Raw genomic sequence first — 21,723 nt, 5'->3', positions numbered from 1 at the left:
TAGCTTGGGACACCTGAGTAAGCCAAACGTTTGCTGGGAAAGGGGACTGAACAACTGCTACAAATACGCTACTTATAAACTAAGCTAAACCATTCTTCTCCAGGAAGGAGGGGCAATCTTTTTCCAACAGAGGTCGAGGTAAGTATATAAGAGTATGTTTGTGATGATTGGAATGACATAAAAATATGCCTTTCACCCATGGAATTCTACAATTACATCACTGACCGATGGACCAAAGTGGGAAGCATGAAAGTATGTCGAGAAGATCACTCCGTTGTTTCAACACAAGGTAACCGGGTCCATTATTTCCAAATTATCGAAATTCCCAATTCAAAGTAAAGTCAAACATATAATTTTTGAGAACCACAAATGATGGAAAATTAATAACAAAAACACGAAGGTAACTTTTTCAAAACCTTTTTATGGGTAAATATTGAAACAGTGCAAATTATTATCAAAATGTGATATTGTCTGTCTATTCTTCCATAAATAATTTTCCCTGAAGGCAAACTGTACATCCTGGATGGATATGACGGAACAAAACGTCTTACATCATTGGAATGCCATGACATCACAAATAATGAAGTTGCTTATGTTAGGCTGTGACGGTTACGTCACGAGCCATGGGTTGTTTTATAATTGCTGAAATTTGATTTTGGGATCTTGTGATACAGTTGCTGTCCAAACTTAAATTCTCGTTAATGACGTACAGATAAATTACGCAACCTTGAGCAGATGTGACTGTCATATATACCGATGTAATGTTTGCAATCTTTCCTTTTCTTTCTCTCACTTGTTACGACTGCGCAATGTAACAGCCGTAAGCTTTGCCCAAAGGCGTAAGCTTTTGTGTCTGACAATAAATAAAAATAGGAACTTTATCATTTAGTAATATGTATAGACAGAATTGAGCAACTAAACAGCATTAGTCAGGCCGTTTGAGGAATGGGAACTCATACCATCGAGTCAGAAGCAAAAACAAATATATCAATCTTCAATTACCTTGCTCATATTGAAACAATAGTCGCCAGAGTAGTCGGTCTTTATGGCAAAGGTGTTTGTTGTGTAATACACCACCAAATAATACCACAAGCGAACATTTATTTGTCATACGGCCTCCACACGAAAAGAGCTCGCACCATGCATCAGCCTACTTGAATGACAAAATTTATACAATGGGTAATTAACATTGAGTAATGAACATGTCGTTCTTCAAGACAGAAATACCTTATTGAGCCAGGAAATTTGTGAAATATAAAAGAAAGACAAGCGGTAACAAATTGAATTTAGCGCTTTTATGATTGAATAGCTTGCTGACAAAGTTTCGGTTCCACACTGGCCATCTCAGGATATTTCACAACACTAAAAGATGCGTTTCTTTAGTTTTATGGTTTCCTGAAGTCTTTGTTCTGATTGCTTGGTAGTACAGTCGAATCCGCTTAATTCGGACACCGGATAACCCGGACAACCGCTTTATTCGGCCAAAATGCTCGGGAACGGAACAAAAGTAAAAATTGAACGTAAAAAACTCCCGTTAATTCGGACAATTCTCCGCTTAATTCGGACACAGGTTCGCAATTCCTATCGTTACATCGTTAGGTTATGAAACAATAAACAGTACTTGGTTGGTTTTAACACAAGATGCAGTTGCATTATGAGTGATCATGGTGAAACAATGACGATTAATGCGGTAACAATCGACAATGAATTCATATAACGCCGTGCCAGCTTCATAGTCGCTTTTACTTCGGTACCATTGCGACCATCTTGTAGAACAGAATGGTACAGAAAAGTTTAGAAGAAAAAGTGAAATTGCTCACTAAAGTAAACGAAGAAAAAAATGACGACGCATCCTTGACAGTTCGGCAGTTAGTTGCGTTGGTGGGGATATCAAAACGTACTTTGCAAGATTTGCAGAAAAATGATGCAAATCTGGGTGAACAACGTGAAGAGACTATGCTTCGTGGACGAGGTTTAAAGACAGAGAGGAAGCGGCTCAGAATGTGCGTTTTATGCGTACTCATTTACTCGTACTCTTGTGCGTTTTATGCGATCAGTGCCAATTACTGCAGTATAGCGCAGGTGCAATTCATTTATTACGCAACAGTACAGTATTTTAAATGCGTTGTTTGCCTTTACGCATGACCATGAAATGAACAATCGATTTTCCGCTTAATTCGGACAAAGCCGTTTCTCCGCTTAATTCGGCCAAAAGTGAGCGGAACCAAAGTGTCCGAATTAAGCGGAGTCGACTGTATATGGTAATTTACATTCATCGTCGCTTTATTGCAGGTGGACTGGATGGTGATTTAACTTTTTTCGACGTGTGCTCTGCTACCATTGTGCAAGTGACAAGTGGTTATATGATGTCACTTCTATGAAAGAAAACAGGGTTTCGCTTGCTAGTTGCTGCATTGATGGAAAGCTATACACTGCTGGCGGGTAACTACACAGGAAAAAAAAGTGACTGAATGCGTTCCAAAAAAATGGTTATGAATATCCCGGTATTTAGCCACTACCAGCTGGATAAATACAGTCCTTCTTGCGGCTAAATACTAGTCTGAAACGACTAAATCCTTTCCAATCGTGTTTGGTTATGAATATCCCCATATTCAGCCGCGAGCGTCCTAGTTAATGTAAACCTGGCTAAATACTCGCCCATATAGAACCTAGACCAGCCTGGGATTCCCTGGCTTAATCCATGCCAATTGAAATGTCGCACTTGAACATCACGTGACCAAAATGCATAATTACCAGTCTGACAAAATTTTAATTATGTATCCTTCCAAAAAAGTCAAAGAAAAGAAAAAGCGATTACTTTCAAAATTCACAATCGGCTTGATGCCGTCTACCACAAGCTACGAGAACAAAACTAAGGAAAATGGCATATAGTCAACTAAAAACTATATAGGCTACAAATGCAATAATAATAAAGTTTTTACAATAAACTTAAAGAAGGCAAACAAACATTCCTCGTTTCGAAATACTGTAATGTAAACATTCAAGCGAAATTATTATTATTTAAAATTATTATTTTGGTTAATGTAATAAAACCGTATATTGCATATGATGCAACAAGTAAAGACATTCGGACAAGAATCCAGGATAAAATGTACACAAAGCAGAGATAATAGACACAAAAAATTTCAGATTTTCCTAAATCAACAAATTGCAATTGGTCAACAACAACTGATCCGGGTCCCGGATCTCATTTAGTACCTGCACACAAATTATGTGGCTGTTTTCGATCTTTAACGAGCTTTACGCTTCCATCATTCATAAGCTTGATGACAGTAGATAGCTCTTTAAGAGAAGAAACCGCTTCTAGTTGGTTCATAACTTTGGAAAATTCCATTAGGCATACACACCCTGTTTCACGGCACAATGACCTTCCCTCGATGAAATTACAAAATCGTAACCGGCACTTGTTCACCATGTTTTCTTTAGAGGAATATCCAAAGAATATAGCAATGTCGGTTATGCACTGCAAAAATAGAGAAAACGTTACAACAATAACGTTGACACGATTTTGTATCTTATGTTTACTAACGACAAAAAGCAGAGCCTGTTGTTTAAATTTTATGCTTAAGTTAATGAAATATCAGTTAAAATCACACTTACCTTTTCTTTCAACTTGTATGATGGGTACTTTTCTAAAGTCTTCGCAGTGCGTTCGTCACCAGGAAATTTTTTGATAACTTCCATCCTCCTCTTGATCGCTATTAATGACATTTCTTCCACCTCGTTTGCGTGATTTTTCTTTTTCAGAAGTGGCGTCATTGTGAATTTATTTAAGGCTGCCATTTGGTTGTTGAATCGCTTTCGGATATGGGCAAATGAACAGGGCTTCACTGCCACAATGAAAATACAAAATCTTGTTTGTTAGATCCTAACTCACAACCAACCACTGTTCACCTCCACCAAAAACTGCTGCATCGCTGTTCCAAAAAATCTTTCAAGAAGTCTTCTGTCTTTGAGACTGAATGGACTGATATTAGTTCCAACTTCTTGAAGAGATGAAGGCAGATCGTATACTGTGACTGTGGCAACTGCAAAGTGCACATATTGTAAATTATTCGTTAAAATGGTAACGCTTATAAATCCTCTATATTTTTTTTTAAACTATGATAAATTATTTCAATTGCGCAAAATATAGCACTATACAAATTACAAACTTGTACACAATACATATATAATAGGTATGTATTTTTATTATAGTATGTATTACAGTAGCCATGGCAGTTACCAACGTAATGAAATATAATAACGCAAAAGCAGTGCAGTAATCACAAACTTTGCTTTTTAAAAATGAAGACAGGTTTACATTTTTGACCGTAAAACTAAGGGCTATAATTTTGGAACAAGTTGCAAAATTTACTAAGCTTACGTTAGCATTAAGTCTCTAATACAGTACTCAAATACAATGCATATTATATCTATTGTAATAAAATTTAGTGTGTACACCACCAATTAACGCTGCGTAAACCGACTTTTACATAATAAAGTAACCAATCACCAATGCAATAGACAATTTATAGCCAAAAGTTTAATCATTTAATATCACGAAGCTCGTTCCTCGTGTTGGTACAACAGAATGTAAATCGATTCATTTTTGGCCGGACAACAGCCAGACATATGTGCAAATGGAGTATATTGAACGTTTTGAACTAGCTTTGGTAATGCTACTGATCAGTGTTTTACATAAAAATATGCCCCTCCGGTCTCCTTCATAACAATGTCGCAAAACTTGAAAATAGTTCGCAACGGTTCATGGTTGCAAAATAAAACAGTCTTGGCTACATTACAAAGCTTTTTTTGTATTAGCAATCGCACGCAATTCAAGCATTACTGCGTTATGTGTAATGTCGTCGTCGTCCTCTGTTTTTGCTTTTTCTACGAATCATTGATTACGCATGGAATCACTCTGGGATCAAGTCCGAAGTAAAAACGTAACGCGTAACTCACCACCGGCAAACGAAATTAGTTACAAGGAAGTCTTGCAAACGGAGCAGAAAGCTTTTGAAACTAAGTTGTTTTGAACAGCAATAGAAGTTTTAAGTTTAATAACTTTGCTCCCACAAGTTATGAAGTTTTACAATAAAAATGGAATAATCGGTTGCCGCAAAACAAAATGCCACATATGTAATGCCTGGAAAAACAACAGAATTGCCAACAAACCTTCAATCCCTTTAATGAAAGCTTCATGCAAACCATTCTTGAAAGCGAAATTTCGTAACCAAAGGTCCATCTCTGCAGTGTGGTGTTTGAAAAGAAAGTATTACTAGACTTGTGTAAGACATCATCCGCAAAGTTGTCTTTTATTGGTTGGATTGTTGGATACTTCCCAACTTATTTTGAAACTTTTTTCTTTCCGGCTAAATATTCTCCAGGTCTACCCAATTCTCTCAACTTCCTTTTTCGTGGCCAGTTAGTTTGCCTGCATGTAATCGTAATCGTTAGCCGCAATACTTTATGCATAGTTCTCCAAAAACTTGGTTTTGTGTGCTAAATCATGAAGCTCTTTATTTGTAGAAACTGTACCAGCTATCAGATTGCAAATTATGCATGCAACTCCATTCGACTTTACCACAACCATTTGCGGAAACATGTTCGCGACTCTAGTTTTCGTTACGCTTGTCAAAAGAAAATTACAGGAAGAGATAAATATTCCAATTCCCTGGCACAACCTAAAAAATAAAAATTGTCCAAGGAAAGTAAGTCTGGGTGCAAACAACCTCAACCCAGAGATTATGTTTATGTAATTGACCCTACCCCAAACTCAAAATGGCATCAAACTTGCTTTACCTCAACATCAAAACACAAACAAGCAAACCTACCTTGAACATTTTTGTTGTGATTGTTAGCCTAGATGTCCTATTTTTTTGTGAAAAGTGAATGAAGTATTTGTAGCACTTGTGTGCGTTGACATTTCCGGATTATTTAAAAAAGCCTTTACCATTTGGGGAAAATAATTTGGGTAATGAAATTTGTAAAAAAATCTTGGCCTACTGTACTTACGTGGGAAAACTTTTAAGTTCCTTCGTCCTTTTACAACCTTGCATTTAGTAAAAAACTCATGAAATTATAGCATTGCAGGGATAAGAAAGTTTTAAACAGTGACGAAATGTCACCATCTAAATATTAATGTGGTGTTCATCGCGGTAACAGCAACTATTAAGCCGGTGACTCCGACTGTGTCAAGTGGCTGAATATATTACGTGACACGAATGACATTAAGCCACTTGATTTGCACTTGTAACGAAGTAAACGCCAATCACATCGTACACTGGGTTTTATTTAGCCATAATAGTTTCCAATGCATCGGTGGTGCGTAGTTAGCCATAAAAAGGCGTTGCGAACTGTATGTAGGCAGGTTTATGGTACTTGGACCAAAATAAGGCGTGGGGAGTGTTTTTTTGGACGAAAGTGGCATTTTATTAGTCAATGATGAAAATTGTGGACTATTATCAGTCACTATTTTTTCCTGTGTATAATACATTATATGTATGCCCAATGAGCTAAATTTTACCATGCTAAAGTTTAATCTTAACAGTTCTAGTAAAATTGAACTGATTTTATATGGTCAGAGTCGATTAATTGTGCGTTTTACTTTTTGTGATGTAATAGTAGGAGTTACGGTCGTTCAATGACCACCATCGAAAGATACGCGGAAGCCATCAATAAGTGGGAAATAGTTGCTGAAATGAATGATGAATGGTACCGTTTTGCCATGGTCACCGTTTGATGGATGTTATTGTTTGTAGTGTATATTACCTAACTCTTGTTCACTTGTATGAAGTATTATATATCACTGGGTAACATCAAAATTATTCCTCAAATGAAAGTATGTTACCTAGACTAACTTTGGGATGCTGATTCCAAATCTGAAATCAGAATTGTTCTATCACGTCAGGATTTAAGGATATGAAAATTCACGAAATTTGGATTTTGCATTGATTCGCATTATATTATAAGGTAGTACAGTATAAGGTATTGTGCAATTTTCTTTCCCAGCGGATCGTTGGTCTTCAATGCATATTGTGTACGGTTAATATTGACATTATTTTGTAAATGTAATGTTCTACATGATAATTAATGCATTATTGAGTGTTCTTGGCGATGACTATACGCACTTGGCCATGGCTATAGGGAGGGGTTATTTAGCCTACTTGCGGAGTGGATTGTAGGCTGTATCGATAAACCAACAACATCACTGTTTTGCAGAATTTCTAGTTTGTAACTGATTGTGAATTAAGCTTTTTGTTTACGATGAATACGAGCAGAAGACAATGCACGAACCACCCAAATAACTTCTGCTATATTTGTGGAAAATTTACGCCGAAGTCCAAGCGAAGAAACATTGCCAATCGTGTCAAGATTGGCTACAAGTATTACTTTGGTCGCAAAGTTGGTGACCAAGACAAGAACTGGGCACCTCACATCTGCTGTACCATCTGCTATGCCAATCTAATCCAATGGCTTAATCGAAAGAAGAAATCCATGCTGTTTGTGGTACCTATTTATGATTTGGCGAGAACCTAAAAACCATACATCGGATTGTTATTTTTGCACAACAAATATTGCTGGATTTTCATCTAAAAATAAGTCAAAAATCATCTACCCAACATGTGAGTCCGCTGTAAAACCAGTAGAGCATGATGCTGGCAATGGAATTGCTGTACCAATCCCTCCTTCATCGGGTACTATTGAAATGGATTCAACAGACGAAGTAGACGTGGCAGATGCAGATTCCACTGATGATTTTGCGGATCATGATGAAAACGACAAAATGATTCCCATGGATCAGGCATTTTTGAATGACCTAGTGCGTGATTTATCTCTTTCCAAAGAAAAAGCTGAGCTTCTAGGGCAGGGGTGTCAAACTCAATCGCACCAAGGGCCAAAACTGAAAACTTATTTAACCCCGCGGGCCGGAAGGATAAAACTTGATTAAACGTTTCGTGACACGAGTACATGAATTGGAACAGGCAGCGAAACAACACCAAATTTTTGATGTTTTTGACTGGGCTATTTTTGATTATTCTTCTCTCACATCCTTATGTTTCATTCCTCTCCTTGCAAAAGCATTAAAAAATTAACAAACAATAATGAAAAAAGCAGCCCAGATTACTAGTGTTAGAATAAATCGATTTATTCTAGGCCTATCGTATGATGGGGCAACTGCTGTGATGCTGTATTGTGAGATTTGTTAAAATCTTGTTTCTTGCTTGAATAAAGTAACTTATACTGTAAAATAATCTCGCGGGCCGGAAATAGTTCAATGTATAAAATAACATTGCGGGCCAAATTTTATTGTAAAGTGGGCCGGATGTGGCCCGCGGGCCGGGAGTTTGACACCTATGTTCTAGGGTCTCGCCTAAAGGAACTAAATTTGTTAAAGCCAGGAACAACAATTTCACATTTTCGTCGACGACATGCAAATCTAGCGGCTTACTTCAAATTCGAAGACTGTGTGTGTTTTTGCACTGATGTTGATTCTCTCATGTATGAGCTTGGACACGAACACATAAGCACTGAATGGAGACTGTTCATTGATTCAAGCAAAGCTAGTTTGAAAGCTGTCCTACTGCACAATGGGAATGAAAAGCCTTCTGTCCCTATTGCTCATGCTGTCGGCTTGAAGGAGACGTACGAGTCTATGGAAACCATCCTAAGGGTCATTGACTACCGGGCACATAACTGGAACATATGTGGAGACCTTAAAGTTGTGTCACTTTTACTCGGATTGCAGTTGGGTTACACCAAGCATATGTGTTTTCTCTGTTTGTGGGACAGTCGAGACGATGCAAACCACTATAACACAACCGAATGGCCAATGAGAACTAACTACATTGTTGGAAGATATAATGTTAAGTGTCAACCCCTAATTGATCCCAGCAAAGTGTACTTGCCACCACTTCATATTAAACTCGGCCTGATCAAACAATTTGTGAAGGCAAAGGATGTCAATGGAGATGGATTCCTACATATAAAAGAAAAGTTTGGTGCTATACTAAGTGATGCTAAACTGAGAGCTGGAATATTTGTTGGCCCCAGATACGTGATTTGATCCGTGACCCAGTATTTCCATCCAAGCTTAATTCAATTGAATTGGAAGCCTGGAATGCGTTTGTACAGATTGTACAAAATTTTCTTGGGAACTATAGGGCAGAAAATTACTCGGATCTAGTCGACAATTTGCTGGAATCATATCGCGAAATGGGCTGCAGAATGTCACTTAAACTGCATTTTCTTCGTTCACACTTGGACTTTTTCCCACCAAACCTGGGTGATGTGAGCGACGAGCATGGTGAAAGATTCCACCAAGACATCTCTTTGATGGAATCGCGGTATAAAGGTTGATTTAACCCTAACATGATGGGGGACTACTGCTGGTTTCTCCAGCGTGAAACTGACACTGAACATGCTCGAAATAACAAGTGTATAAAGCACTTTTGAGGGGATACAATGCTATTTTGGTTTGGTTTAATCATCCTGGGTTGTGTTAAATTGTGCAATATGATAATGCTGTTATTTTCACTAGCAATTACTGTGTTGATTACATCTAATGTTTTGTTCTGCACAGCCAAAATTAGCTGAAATGACAATTAAGGGTTGTCGTGTGCATATATCATATCTCAAAAACGTGATGTGTTAGAAAAAATCTAAGGCTAGATTTGGATTCAGCATGGCCACATTAGTCTAGATAAACTTGAAACGAGCAAGGAATAAAAAATAAGTTGAAAAATGTTGCCCAGTGAATTATTAGCCTAATTGTTTGGTCGTATTTCTTTTTCTTGCAACCACTGGTGCTGTATGCCTTTGTTTGGTTTCTTACCTTTGATTCATTGTTGCACCACGTCCAAGTTTGTTTTTTATTATGCAAACACACTGAATTATTGCACTGTAGTTCTATTGGCATTGGAACACTTCTGGTAACTATTATTGTTTTTGAATTTACCTTTTATACGTGTGTATCGTATATCTTTAAAAATGATAGCCTGTGTTCGTTTTGTGAATTCCTCCATAACGTCAGTACATTTATGGTGTATATTTGAGATTTTAACCATATGTAGATTTAATTTTAATCATTTAATATTTTTATTAATCACCTTGCTTTCATGTTTTACAGCCATCTCTATATATACCGTGTAAATATGTATGTATCAGCTACTAAACATTAGGAAAGGGCCGATATGAAACCAAACCCAAATACATTCGCCAAATATCGTCTTTGTGTAAGATTCGTGTGAACCCGAATACAATATTACTTATAAGTTTACTTACTTTGGTGAAAAATAATAATCTAGTTTCCCGACAAACTTAAAATAGAGTTAGCAGTACTTACAATGAAAGTCATTTTCCTAACGATTTTGCTTTTTCAATCGTTTTTTAAGCATTCTTTTTGTAGACAAAGCGATTTTTTTATCGATTATGTCATGTTACAAGCAAGACTTGACAACTTTTGGATAAAATTTTATTGTTTGGTTCTAATACGAATAGATTCGGGATTCGTTCATATCGACCTACATGATATTCGGGTTCGCACGAACCCAAATTATCTTCCTCGCAGCACATCCCGACTAAATATGCATTTATTTACTAAACTAAATTTACCTGTTTGGTCTATCTGTCACTGCTTAGCATTGTGATGCAAAGGAGTGAAATTTTAACCAGAATAAGCATCAGCTGGCTACTTTGTTGCAATTTGCAGCTTTTAGTAAATAAATAGGAATTGTCAGTGAAACACTTAAATAGTCATTTTAATTTTTCATTTTTAAAAACTTAAAATGCCATAATAGCATAGTGCAAATTGAGAATATGCCAACCTCGGAATCTTATGATGCAACAGATTTTGTTACAAGTGCTAACCATGTGGACGTAATAAGTTGCAAAAAGTTTTTCACGAACCGAAGATGCCACCATAAGAAATTGGGAACAGTAGCTGTGACTTGCTCAAATTACGATGAAAATCCTAAAAGTTGCAAACAATGGGAAAGGTAAATTCTAATTGAATATATATATTAAACGCGGTGTATAAAATAACTACCAGTATGTGGGAAAGGAAAAGAAATCAGATTAATATCAAACTACAAATTGTTAAAATACTATGATATATGATAGTTCACCTTTTCCCTTAAAAAATATATGACGACGTGATGTGATAGTTCTAAGTAAATGTATGGAAGTGATCATATGTTAGTGGTCAAATAAACTATATATGTACATTGTACAGGTTTGTTGGCATCGACATATAACATTTTTTTGCTTTAGTGTTCTCTCGAGTATATCTTGCTTACGCCAACTGAAACACCAAAATATTGTGACAATTTATGGAACTGTCAGGTGGAAGAATGCTTTTGGCATCGTCCATGAATTATCCGAGTGCACTTCATTGAAAAATTTACTGACAGAATCATCATCGAGTGATTTATCATGGGATCTTCGTCTACGGTTGGCCACCGAACTCTCAAGTGCTTTTGCTTATTTGGGAGCTGAGAAGAAATTGCCTTCATCTGTGTTTTGTGTTGAATCAAAAGATGTGCATCTTACTATTGATTTAAGAGTGAAGTTGTGCTTGACAGATGGCTTATGCTGCGATTGTTTACATATTATTGAATCTGACACAGGAATACACTGTTATGCTGAAGAACCTTCAAAAGTTCCCACAACAAATCTAACCCATAGGTGAAGTTTTAAAAATTTTGATAAGGATGTAATTTGGTATAATTTGGAATTACATTACCACCATCTTATATTTTATATTTTTTTCCAGTCTTGGTGTTAATTTTTTCCAACTTGCTACTCTCACAACTACAGCAACTTGTTCTTTCTGTTACCACGAAAAAGCTGAGAAGACCATACAAGACCTCAAATTACATACAAAAGCAAAGAAAAAAGATTTAAATCTTATCAAATTTATGGGAAACATCATAAAGACGTGCATGAATTGCACTTCATCTGAAAGTGACATATTAAGTGCAGGTATACAGAATTAATCTACTGCATTCACAATGTGGTATCATTTGTGTACTTCAAGCAATTTTTCTGTTACAGTATCAAGATCGTTAGCTAATGAACTTGCGAAAAGAGATCAACGTGATATAGTTCTTCAATGTGCAAACTTGGTCAATGGCCATTTGTCTTCCCTGTTTCGAATGCAACGAATCCCCGCTACTGTCTTAAAACTAAGTGATTTCTCACCCCCATTTTTAAAAGCTGACCTTGATCCCTTGACCATAGATAAAGAAGAAAGTGCGTAACGTTTGTACATAACATCTTGTTAAAAATTGTATTAACTTCTATTATTACCTTAAATTTTTCATTCTTTAGGTGCCATAGACTCACAAGCAGATAGCAATATCTACCACAGCATGGTGATTGTGGGAGGTCTGTACACAGGGAATGAAGTGGTTGAGTACATCCCATCTGAAAAAAGAATTAATGTTTTACCAGTTAGTATTGTATAGCCCAGTAAAATAAGTTGCTGTATTTTATATGTAATATACTAGATGTACTTCTGAGATAGCATCAGTAATAATTTGAAAAACTATGCACATGCTATTACACATAACTTGTACAATACAGGAACTGATTGATGGTAGGTGGGCTGGCGGGGCTGTATTCTTGAAGGACATGTTGATAGTTGTTGGTGGCAGGATTGATGGAGCTGCATCAAACAAAGTTGAAGTACTGGACCTTACTGACCCTTGTTCAGAATGGCGAAGAATGACTTGTATGCTGATGCCTCGGCATGGCTTGGGCGCCACTGTTGTTGAAGGTTGACATTTTCATAAAATCTGATTTGTTAACTCTGAGCATATTTTGTAAATTCTTATCAAGCAAATGTGGCTGTAGCTTAGGTTGGCTTCGTATTTCCCAGTTTCACAACTAGAACAAAAGTGCTTGATGTTGAGTTGTTGAATAGCCAATGCAATTTATGTGACAGGCAAAGTGTATGTGACTGGTGGATGGACTGACCCACCACCCGGTGGGTCCAATGATGACAACTGCAAAACAATCGAAGAATATGACCCAGACTTGAATCAATGGTCCAACGTTGGTGAGATCTTGACACCAAGAGGTCAACATACTGCAGCAGCTGTAAAAGGTAAGTGGATATATCTGGGGGTAGGTTTTTATTTTCACAGTGTCACGTCCAATGCAGTGACATTCTTACCCTGATTTTTATGGCTGGTTGTTTAGAGTAGCAAGCTTGATAGTGATAACGACAGACTACGTCATAAAAGCCAAAAAGTATCACTACTAGTCTGACCTAAACTGCAGTATTTTATTTCTTATGCATTATTAACTTTTTAGATAAAGTTTATTCGATCGGAGGCATAGATAATGATGGAGAAGTACTGAATTCAATCGAGTGTTTCAACACAAGAACTAGAACTTCAACTTTTGTAACATCAATGGAGGTTGGAAAAGCTGGTTTGTCATCAGTGTCATGCGATAATGGGTTTTACGTCCTTGGTGAGCATTGTAAATTGGTTATAATTATATTATTGTTTAAAACGGTCTGAAACAGCGTTGTCCACGTCTGGTGAGGGTCAGCACTGATAAACGTCTGTTGAAGATAATGCTTATTATAAGATTATTTTGTAATGATTTTTAACATACAGGAGGCCACGACGAAAATTTTATCACCGTAGACACTGTCGAATCGTATGACGTCAATGAAGATCGTTGGAATTATTCGATCACAAGAATGAGCATGAAAAGAAAGGCGCACGGCTCCTGTAAAGTGGCGGGCAAAATATACGCCATCGCCGGGTAACTAGCCCGTATTTTTAATCATACAAATGTATTCTTATTGTAACGGAGTGTGCAGTGGACAGTTCTAAATTCGGGCAATACCATATGAAGAAATCAAAAAACAAATGAAAAAAATTTGTGACAATCAGAACTATCACAAAGGCCAGCTCGGTAACCGGGGCTCGAGCGATGAGAAATCATGGCCGGGTTCAAGTCGTACAAAGACTTTCCACAGTGCGAAGATAAAGATTATATCTTACCGTGTCATGATTTATATCAGCGAAAAAACTAGTTTAAAGAATTCGGTTTCACATGTTGCTAATTTAACCTGATGACAAATTTAACTCCAAAGATTGAAAAAGTAGCAAAAGCAAAACAACCACACAAGGTTTATTTTATCTTCTGTATCCAACATTATTTCCGTATTTAAGAAGTTTATTACAGTATGTATGTAAGTTGGAAATAGCGAAGTATACAGCGATTTCCATACATTGAGGAGAAAATTTGACGCATTTGCATGACGTAAAAAAAATTGGCGCATAGCGTAAGAAGTTTTGGTCATCTCTGATTTTAAGTCAAGTTATTACTGTATACTAGGGTCGGGCGGAATGACGAAGGCCGAACGATTGAAGTGTTTGTTGAAAAGGGGAACTACTGGTCCGTTGTAGAATCAATGGAAAAAGAATGGATCTATCCGGCAGTGGTCGCAGTGGAAAGAAGAAAGATGAAGCTTCCAAAACTCGAACAGTTGTAATCGGATGTGATTCTCTGATTACCACAAATTTGTCTTATCTTGCCTTAATGCTGAAAATCCCGTTATTACGCTTAATGCTGTACTTTTCGAAATTTTATCGGCTTTTATTTACATCCTTAATGTATGGTTCTAAATTTTTGTCTCACCTGACCACAATGGGCTGTTTCTGGTGTTGTAAATTAGTATTAGATATAATGTGTATTTGACTGAGAATCCTGACCTTATTGTTCGTGCAAACTATATGAACTCCACAAGACAGAGCTTACTGTGAATAGTTTTGGGTGTGGTTTACAATTACAACCGATATGACTAAGTACAGTACAGGCTTCGCCGAATAAAATGTAACTACAATAATGTTAGTTTTCGTCATACCGAAAAGTTTGGTAGCGCCTTAGCGTCACATGCGATTTCTATGGTTTTGTTGGGCTCTTATGTAATGGTTAAAAAAATGTGTTTGACCGATCAGAGGCCAGCATGGCCGGTGTTGTTTTTCAGTGCGGGGATTACCCAAGCAAATGGCGCGTTAAAAACTTGCAGATCGCATGTTTAAGTTAGCCGAAATTGTCGGTGAAGAGTGATGGAATTGGACTTTTTTGACCCAAAATTGCAGTCTTGACTTCAACATTCTGTTGCAAGAGTCTGAGATATGTGATTTTATTAGGAATTCATGAAATAATAGCCTGAGGCATACTAAAGATTTAATAAAATTTCAGGGAGTTCCATGCGGAATTTTTCAATTAATTGCATTTTTAGTAATTTAACTTTATAATAAATTAAACAAAAAAATTAGGCCTTTTAACAAGCGTATACGGCGCCCTAAAGACCTGTTCCGGATTGACGAAGATATTTCGTTACAACCTGAATGCTGTAAGTCTTGGGAGACTAAGAGTACAAAGAAAATTGTTGAGACAACGACGGTTCCTTTGAAAGGGTATAGCGCTGCTGTGTTAGCTTTAAGTTTTCATCTTCTTGTGCCATTGATTTGTTTTAAAAGTTCTTCCCGGATCATTTCAAGGGATTCTTCCCAAGATCTGAGCGGTTTGTAATCAAAGTCCTTTGTAAATTTCTTGTGGGAAAAGGTGAAGGTTGTGCACACATTCTTGAAGTTAGCAGGACTGAGCGCAATCTATAGAGTAAACCAATGTTAACTTGTTGCAGTCCATTTGGGAAGCTAAGTTTTTGAGTAACAAACAAAACTAATTATACTGAAACCAGAAAAATCAGAATTAAAAGAAATTGAAAATGAACGGAATGGATTGGTTTTACCGCTTGCACTTGCCATAAAGTTTTATTGCTTTTGTCGTTAACTGGTGGTAGCTGGTTTTAAAAGTAAAGTGAAACCTTTAGTTTGTGTTAAATTGGAATTTTAACGTACAACGTATAACGTTGCTTATAAAAAGTATATGCTGGACGGTTGTCAACCAATAGTTACATGTTAAATACTGATGTTTGCATTTTCAGCTTGCCATAGTTATTCCAACCTTGTTCATTTCTTCATTTTTTCAACATCGCCTCTTCATTGCTATCGTTCTCTACTTGGGCTGTCATGTTGCAGCTTACTTGCACGGTGAGATCACAAATAGTGGTTTTCGCACATTCCTTGGTACGGTTCCTAGTTATCGCTTCACGTGCGTTTGAATACGTTCAAAAATGGTGGTTTTATTCTCGCCAATTAAAATGACGTTTCCCGTCATTGACGTCATTAGAGCGGCGTTTTGCAAATACAGTACTTGAACGATAAGCGATACGCCATTTCGTTCAAGGTTTGACAACCTGCTAACACTGTTGCTACCATACTGCTTACACTTTTTCGCCTTCTAAAGTGAGGACACTATGGGAGAAAGTTATAAAAGAAGAAATGGCTGAGTTTGAGACTTGGCAGCGATTCAACAGGCTGTACTGTCGGCGTCCAAGTGATAAATTCTGGGTTGCCGTGGATACGACAACGATCGTGGGAACCATTGGGGTGACATTGGCGGAAAATTCGTCATTTTTTGAAGTGAAAGTAAATCTTCTGATTGAAATTGTTGCTGGTATTTAAGTGTAAACATTTTTCCTGCAACCATAGTAACGACAACTACTGAATCTCGTTGAATTAAACGACTTCAGAGAGGCTTCAAAGGCAATCCTTTATTCACAAAGTTCTGTACAATTTGCCTTGACACTATAGCGGGTTATGTCACATCAAATGCATCTTACACAACTTTTTATTTCAGCGCATGTCAATCGCGAAACTCATCGTCGTCGCCGTTTGGCGCAGAAGCTTCTCGAACAAGTTCTCCACCATTGCCAGAAAGTGAAGAGAAAAGAAGCTAATGTCGAAAAAATAATCCTAATCACCGAATATTCCCAGCTACCTGCGATCAAACTATATCAAAGAAACGGGTTCAAGTTTACCAAAATCTTTACCTTTTCCATGATGGCTGGTTTAACTGAAGCGAAACTCCGACAATTTGTTAAACCTTTATGAACAGTGACTTTTGATAGAAAATCCAGCTTCCGACATGGTTACTTTAATGTTGCTTTTTGACTGTTACCCTACCTTAAAACAGGTTCATATCAGGCCTGTAAATATCTTGGGCACCGGGGAAAACCGAAAGGTTTCTGGAAGGGTCGAAACAACAACTACTACAAAACCACTACTTGTAAACTAAGCTAAACAAATATTCTCCTGGGGAGAGTGACTTCTTCCGGTAGAAACCGAGCTCCTCTGGGGCCCAACTAATAGTTACGGACCAGTTTGATTTGTACTTCACTAATTAGTTGAAAGATTATTAATAAGCCCTATAACAATAAAAATGTAACTGTACAATAAAAAAGTTCTGGCTTCAAACGGCAGCACTTTTACCATATTTTTATATGTGACAGTTTTTTCGTAAATGTTTGCATTGGTAGTTAGAAATTTTAAAGATCAGGGAAACATTTACAAGTTAATTTGATCATTTACAAGTTAATAGTTACATTTGATCTTGCAAAAAAATGAAGTTAAGTAAACAACATACGCGTTCGTATTCGTACAATCCGCAAAGCAGAGACAGAGAAATCAAATTACTCATCCGAAAATAACTATTAACAGGGATTTTATCCAAACTAAGACGGTAGGTATTCTTTGCCTAGATCTCGTTGCAAGCATTCAGGGTTGGTTTATGATGTGCGATAGTAGCCTCTTCATTCAATGTCCTTTGGATTGAAAAGCCTATCTCTTTAAATTGGGACATGACTCCTATAAGTTACTATATTATAACTAAACGGTATAAATTTACGAAAAAGAATGTACCATTGTGTTCAGTAAATGTAACTTAATTAACGACGCCCAGGTACTTATTATGTAGCAAAAGTGTTAAAGAAGAGGTTATCGTGTTAGAAAGGTTACCGGCACGCTGGTTACTTATTCAGCTACGTAATGAAAACGTGGAGTTGTTCACGGGTTACTTGCAGCTTCAGATTTGTTCATTTCAATCTTGTTGACGTGAGTTTTTCTGATCAGTTTTTACAGCAAGTGCAATGTTAGCACAAGCAATGAAATAATCTAATCAATTACTCATTTCAAGTTTGGTGGCAGTGCTTACCTCTATCGACATAGCACCGCTGCAGTTAACACCCGGCACGTTTGAATGATTGAAAGCAACTCATTCGTTTTTCACATTCCTCTTTTTATGAATCTATCTATCACCGACGACAAAAAAGACCGGGATAATAATGACGGTATCTATCCTCATTTTGCTATCTTTACAACTTTTTAATGTGCATTGTGGCCCTCGGGTTAAATTTAAAGTCTTAATTATTTAGTCCTCAGAGCAATTTAAATTCGAGATCCTGCTTTGAACAACACTTTTAAAAGTGTTAAAATGTTCAGGTTTTAATCCTGCTGGATAACTTGTGCGGAGCTCTATTGTCTGTAGTTTTTACAGCAAAAAACCTTTGAAATATTACATAAATTTATGTGACTTAAGGAACCGGTCAATCCTACGTATTTGAAGACGGCGTGCGTTCTTTTCACTTTCTCTCACAAAAAGCTCAGCAAACGCTTCTATTAAATTACCAGCCGTTGGTATCGTGGAAGGAATCTTTTCTCCTAACTCAGATGGAAGTCGAAAGCATTTACAACCAACTGATGGAAGAAGAATCAAATGAAATATAAATATATAAACCTATAATTTGCTATCAATTTCCCAGTATACAGTCGCGTAATAAATGTTTTCGTGCATTTACTGATACGTGCTTTTCTTGTTGTCTATGTTGGAAACTATTTGATTTAGTAAAATTATTTAATATAAAGTGCTGCTTTATTTTCCCTCTACGTCAACCGTTTTCACTGTGAGTAAGCAAGTGCGAAACTCAAACTTTCGAGCTTTTTTGGCGATTAGATAACTTCCATGTAGGAAAAGACAAGAGCATTTTAGTGCAAAGTAACACTGACAATGGTAAACAAATTCAGCAAGAGAAACAAAACATCAGAACCAATATCGGTACAAAAATTTTCATTGCAGCCGTTTCGAGCACCAACAATTCTCATTCTCATGTTTGAACTTAATTATACAAAAAACACAAAATAGTTGAAATTTTCAAAATTTTCAAGAGAGGATGTTTAAGAGGAAGCTTCAGTGTTCTTCACGATGATTCCCACTTACTTCTGGGTTTCTTCCAACGATTCTTCCCACGATTTCAAGACTTGTAGTTGAAGTGTTTCTTAAACTTATCGTGAGTAAAGGTAAAACAAGAACATAGAACTTTCATGGCCCTGGGACTAAATGGAACCTAATAAATACACGTCAATTTTTAGTGAACCCGAAACTCAAAATTGTTCTCCAAGCATGACAGTGTAGCAAACGTTTACCTGGACATCAAATCCTAAGCCTCGCATCATACAGAAGATGTAATACATCACAATAAAAATAGAGTACATAAGCCAGTATGGCAGAAATGGTTCTCTGTGGTGCATATTGAAACTGTACGGCTCCTGAAAGATTTGGTTCAAGCGTAAGTATGAAAGATTTGGTGTGTTGTCACCTATAAAATAAGCGTTGCCCCCTTATTACTGCTGCGTTCGCCTGCAAAGTAAAATTAATGACCATTTAAGGTTGGAAAATTCTGGAAAATCACTCCGTACATTGCAAATTAACCTGCATAGTGTACTTACTATGCACCCAAACTGCAAAGCACAATTAAAGCATTATGCTGTATAGGCTACGGCAAATCAACTCATGGTACAGTTCTAACTAAGTTCAAACAAATTCTACAGTCTACGGAGAGAATGATTTTGGTATCGAATATTGCAGCATTTTCACAAAAACAAACCTGAATTTGCCGAGCCGCTAACACGTGACACCAGGCAGCATTGTCGATTAAGATCCTGGTATGAAGATGAGAAGGGTCACTTGGAGATCGCAGAAGCCTTGTTTTGATGCTTGCAGTGATAACTTGTATCAAAAATGGATCATCTGCTCCTCCATAAATCCCACCAGGGCGCAGGGAGCAAGTTGTAAGGCTCTAGAAAGAGCGGTTATAGACTTTTGCTTTGCAGTGAAATTTCTTAAAAGCTCGATTGAAATATTGTTACCCTACGCAACTTTTTACAGCTTCGGTTATAGCAATAGGTTTAACTTGTTGGAATGTTAATTTCAAACCTTTCCGTTGTTTAGTTTTCTGCCGTTTGATGCCAGCACTAGTTTCTCCGCTTCGTGCTTGGTCTCGCCATAAAACATCACGTGCTTCAACCTGTAAGGCGTGTCTTCGTTTCCATCGTACATGGGATCGCAGTAGGTATTCGGGCCCACGCTCTCCGACGAACTGGTGTTGACAAAGGACGAGACGTTGCATTGACAGCATCCATCAATCAGATTCTTTGTACCTGTTAACAAGAAAAAAAAAATAGAGATAGCACAAAAATTATGATATTTCTTTCTTTTAAGCGTCAACAGGTGGCGCTCTTCAACATGTCCTTGCACCAGTTGTGGGTGAGAGTGGCCGCAGTTCTGACCAAGCTGAAAGTAAATGTTGGCTTCAACCAAATCTAAGTACCTTGGATGGAAAACCCTTGGTCGAGTGATTAAGACGTTCGTCCGGCAATCGCTAGACCTAGATTTGAATTTTGCAGCGTAGAGATTTTGAAATATATACAATCAGCACCACCCAGAGAGAAAAAAAAATGCTAGGCCAAAACTGAAAGCAACAGGCAGTCGAGAGAGATGAACCGGCCACCCTAGAGCCTACTCTACAGTAATTATAGCGTGGGTAGGCCAAGAAATACATTTAGCTTTCATTCCTTGACGTTTGGAATCAAATATGAGACTCGTCTTTCCTCACCTTGGACGTTCATTTCCCACAGCTTGCTTCCTGGAAGCTCATCTCGGAAATCAATGATCGACGCCATGTGAACGACAACATCGACATCTTGTAAGGCCGAACGTAAAATCTTGCGATCTGTAACCCTTCCTACAATCCATTCCACGTTGATGTTGGCTTTTAAAAAGTTTCAAACTTGTCGTTATCGGGATTTATTTGTAGGGCGTTTAGTTTGAAAGCACATTTTGTGCAAATAATTGTCGGTGGCCGGCTATTTTCTCCAACAATATACCTATGCAGCAATGTACTTCAGCAGCTTTTACGCATGTTTTTAACTAAGCCTACCTATTCGATTCTTCAGAACATGCCGTATTACACAATATGCAACAACTAATCGAATCGTCCTAAGATTATATGATGCGAGAAGTTGTATATTTAAAACATGGAAGTTACGACGATCGTGGTAATATTACTGACTGGAAATAGTAGGTAATAGTAGGCTAGTGACATTAAATTTTGAACTTAATGCAAAACTCCGTGTTACGTTTACTACCTGTGCACGCCTCTTTTTGTTTACGCTTGACTGCTTCGCTAAAATTTAGATCCAACAACCTTAAATCGGTGACGTCATCGATATTTTTCTGACAAACTATCTCAACAAATTTCATTCCAAGTCTACCAGCCGCCCCCGTCACCAAGTATCGCTTTTTTGCCATTTATTTGCAGTAAACTGATTGCAATTTAAAGTTTAGACAATCTGCACCGTCCAATTTTGTCGCAAGCTGGTCAATTGTGTGAAAATGCAGTTCAGCTAGCTTAAGCGTAATCTAGTTGATGTTTCATCAATGATTAACCTAGTGACTGTAACGCGCAATTTCCAGAAAAAATACAGCTTAAACATTTGTTTGAAAAGTTTCAAT

General features: G+C 37.3%; 4 protein-coding genes across 4 annotated transcripts in view; 2 read left to right on the top strand and 2 right to left on the bottom strand.

The window, feature by feature from the left end:
* Window positions 1-9,748, top strand: part of LOC143448762 (receptor-interacting serine/threonine-protein kinase 1-like) — an 88,154-nt gene extending 78,406 nt beyond the window's left edge. Inside the window, exon 10 of the mRNA XM_076948621.1 lies at window positions 6,628-9,748. Within this exon, the coding sequence (XP_076804736.1) occupies window positions 6,628-6,745 (118 nt within the window). The 3' untranslated portion in view covers window positions 6,746-9,748. The remainder of the gene's footprint in view (window positions 1-6,627) is intronic.
* Window positions 3,209-3,895, bottom strand: LOC143448497 (uncharacterized). The gene is made up of 2 exons (XM_076948268.1): window positions 3,622-3,895; window positions 3,209-3,484 (listed from the first exon to the last, which is right to left on the bottom strand). Exons 1-2 carry the CDS (start codon window positions 3,802-3,804, stop codon window positions 3,209-3,211), a joined length of 459 nt encoding a protein of 152 aa, XP_076804383.1. The 5' UTR covers window positions 3,805-3,895.
* Window positions 9,749-10,509: 761 nt separating the features above from the next.
* Window positions 10,510-14,815, top strand: LOC143448763 (uncharacterized). Its single transcript, XM_076948623.1, has 10 exons — window positions 10,510-11,000; window positions 11,275-11,688; window positions 11,777-11,985; window positions 12,058-12,255; window positions 12,334-12,455; window positions 12,589-12,781; window positions 12,950-13,111; window positions 13,321-13,482; window positions 13,632-13,782; window positions 14,362-14,815. Exons 1-10 carry the CDS (start codon window positions 10,822-10,824, stop codon window positions 14,516-14,518), a joined length of 1,947 nt encoding a protein of 648 aa, XP_076804738.1. The 5' UTR covers window positions 10,510-10,821; the 3' UTR covers window positions 14,519-14,815.
* Window positions 14,816-15,479: 664 nt separating this feature from the next.
* Window positions 15,480-21,519, bottom strand: LOC143449866 (3 beta-hydroxysteroid dehydrogenase type 7-like). The gene is made up of 6 exons (XM_076950192.1): window positions 21,357-21,519; window positions 20,825-20,980; window positions 20,146-20,369; window positions 19,759-20,008; window positions 19,356-19,549; window positions 15,480-15,644 (listed from the first exon to the last, which is right to left on the bottom strand). The coding sequence occupies exons 1-6, from the start codon at window positions 21,517-21,519 to the stop codon at window positions 15,480-15,482; spliced, it is 1,152 nt and encodes a 383-aa protein (XP_076806307.1).
* Between the last annotated feature and the right edge of the window lie 204 nt (window positions 21,520-21,723).

Source organism: Clavelina lepadiformis, chromosome 3 (assembly GCF_947623445.1).
Source record: "Clavelina lepadiformis chromosome 3, kaClaLepa1.1, whole genome shotgun sequence".
In the NCBI taxonomy this organism is placed as follows: Eukaryota; Metazoa; Chordata; class Ascidiacea; order Aplousobranchia; family Clavelinidae; genus Clavelina; species Clavelina lepadiformis.
The sequence above is the reverse complement of the archived record's forward strand: the minus strand, read 5'-3'. Positions and strand labels throughout refer to the sequence as shown.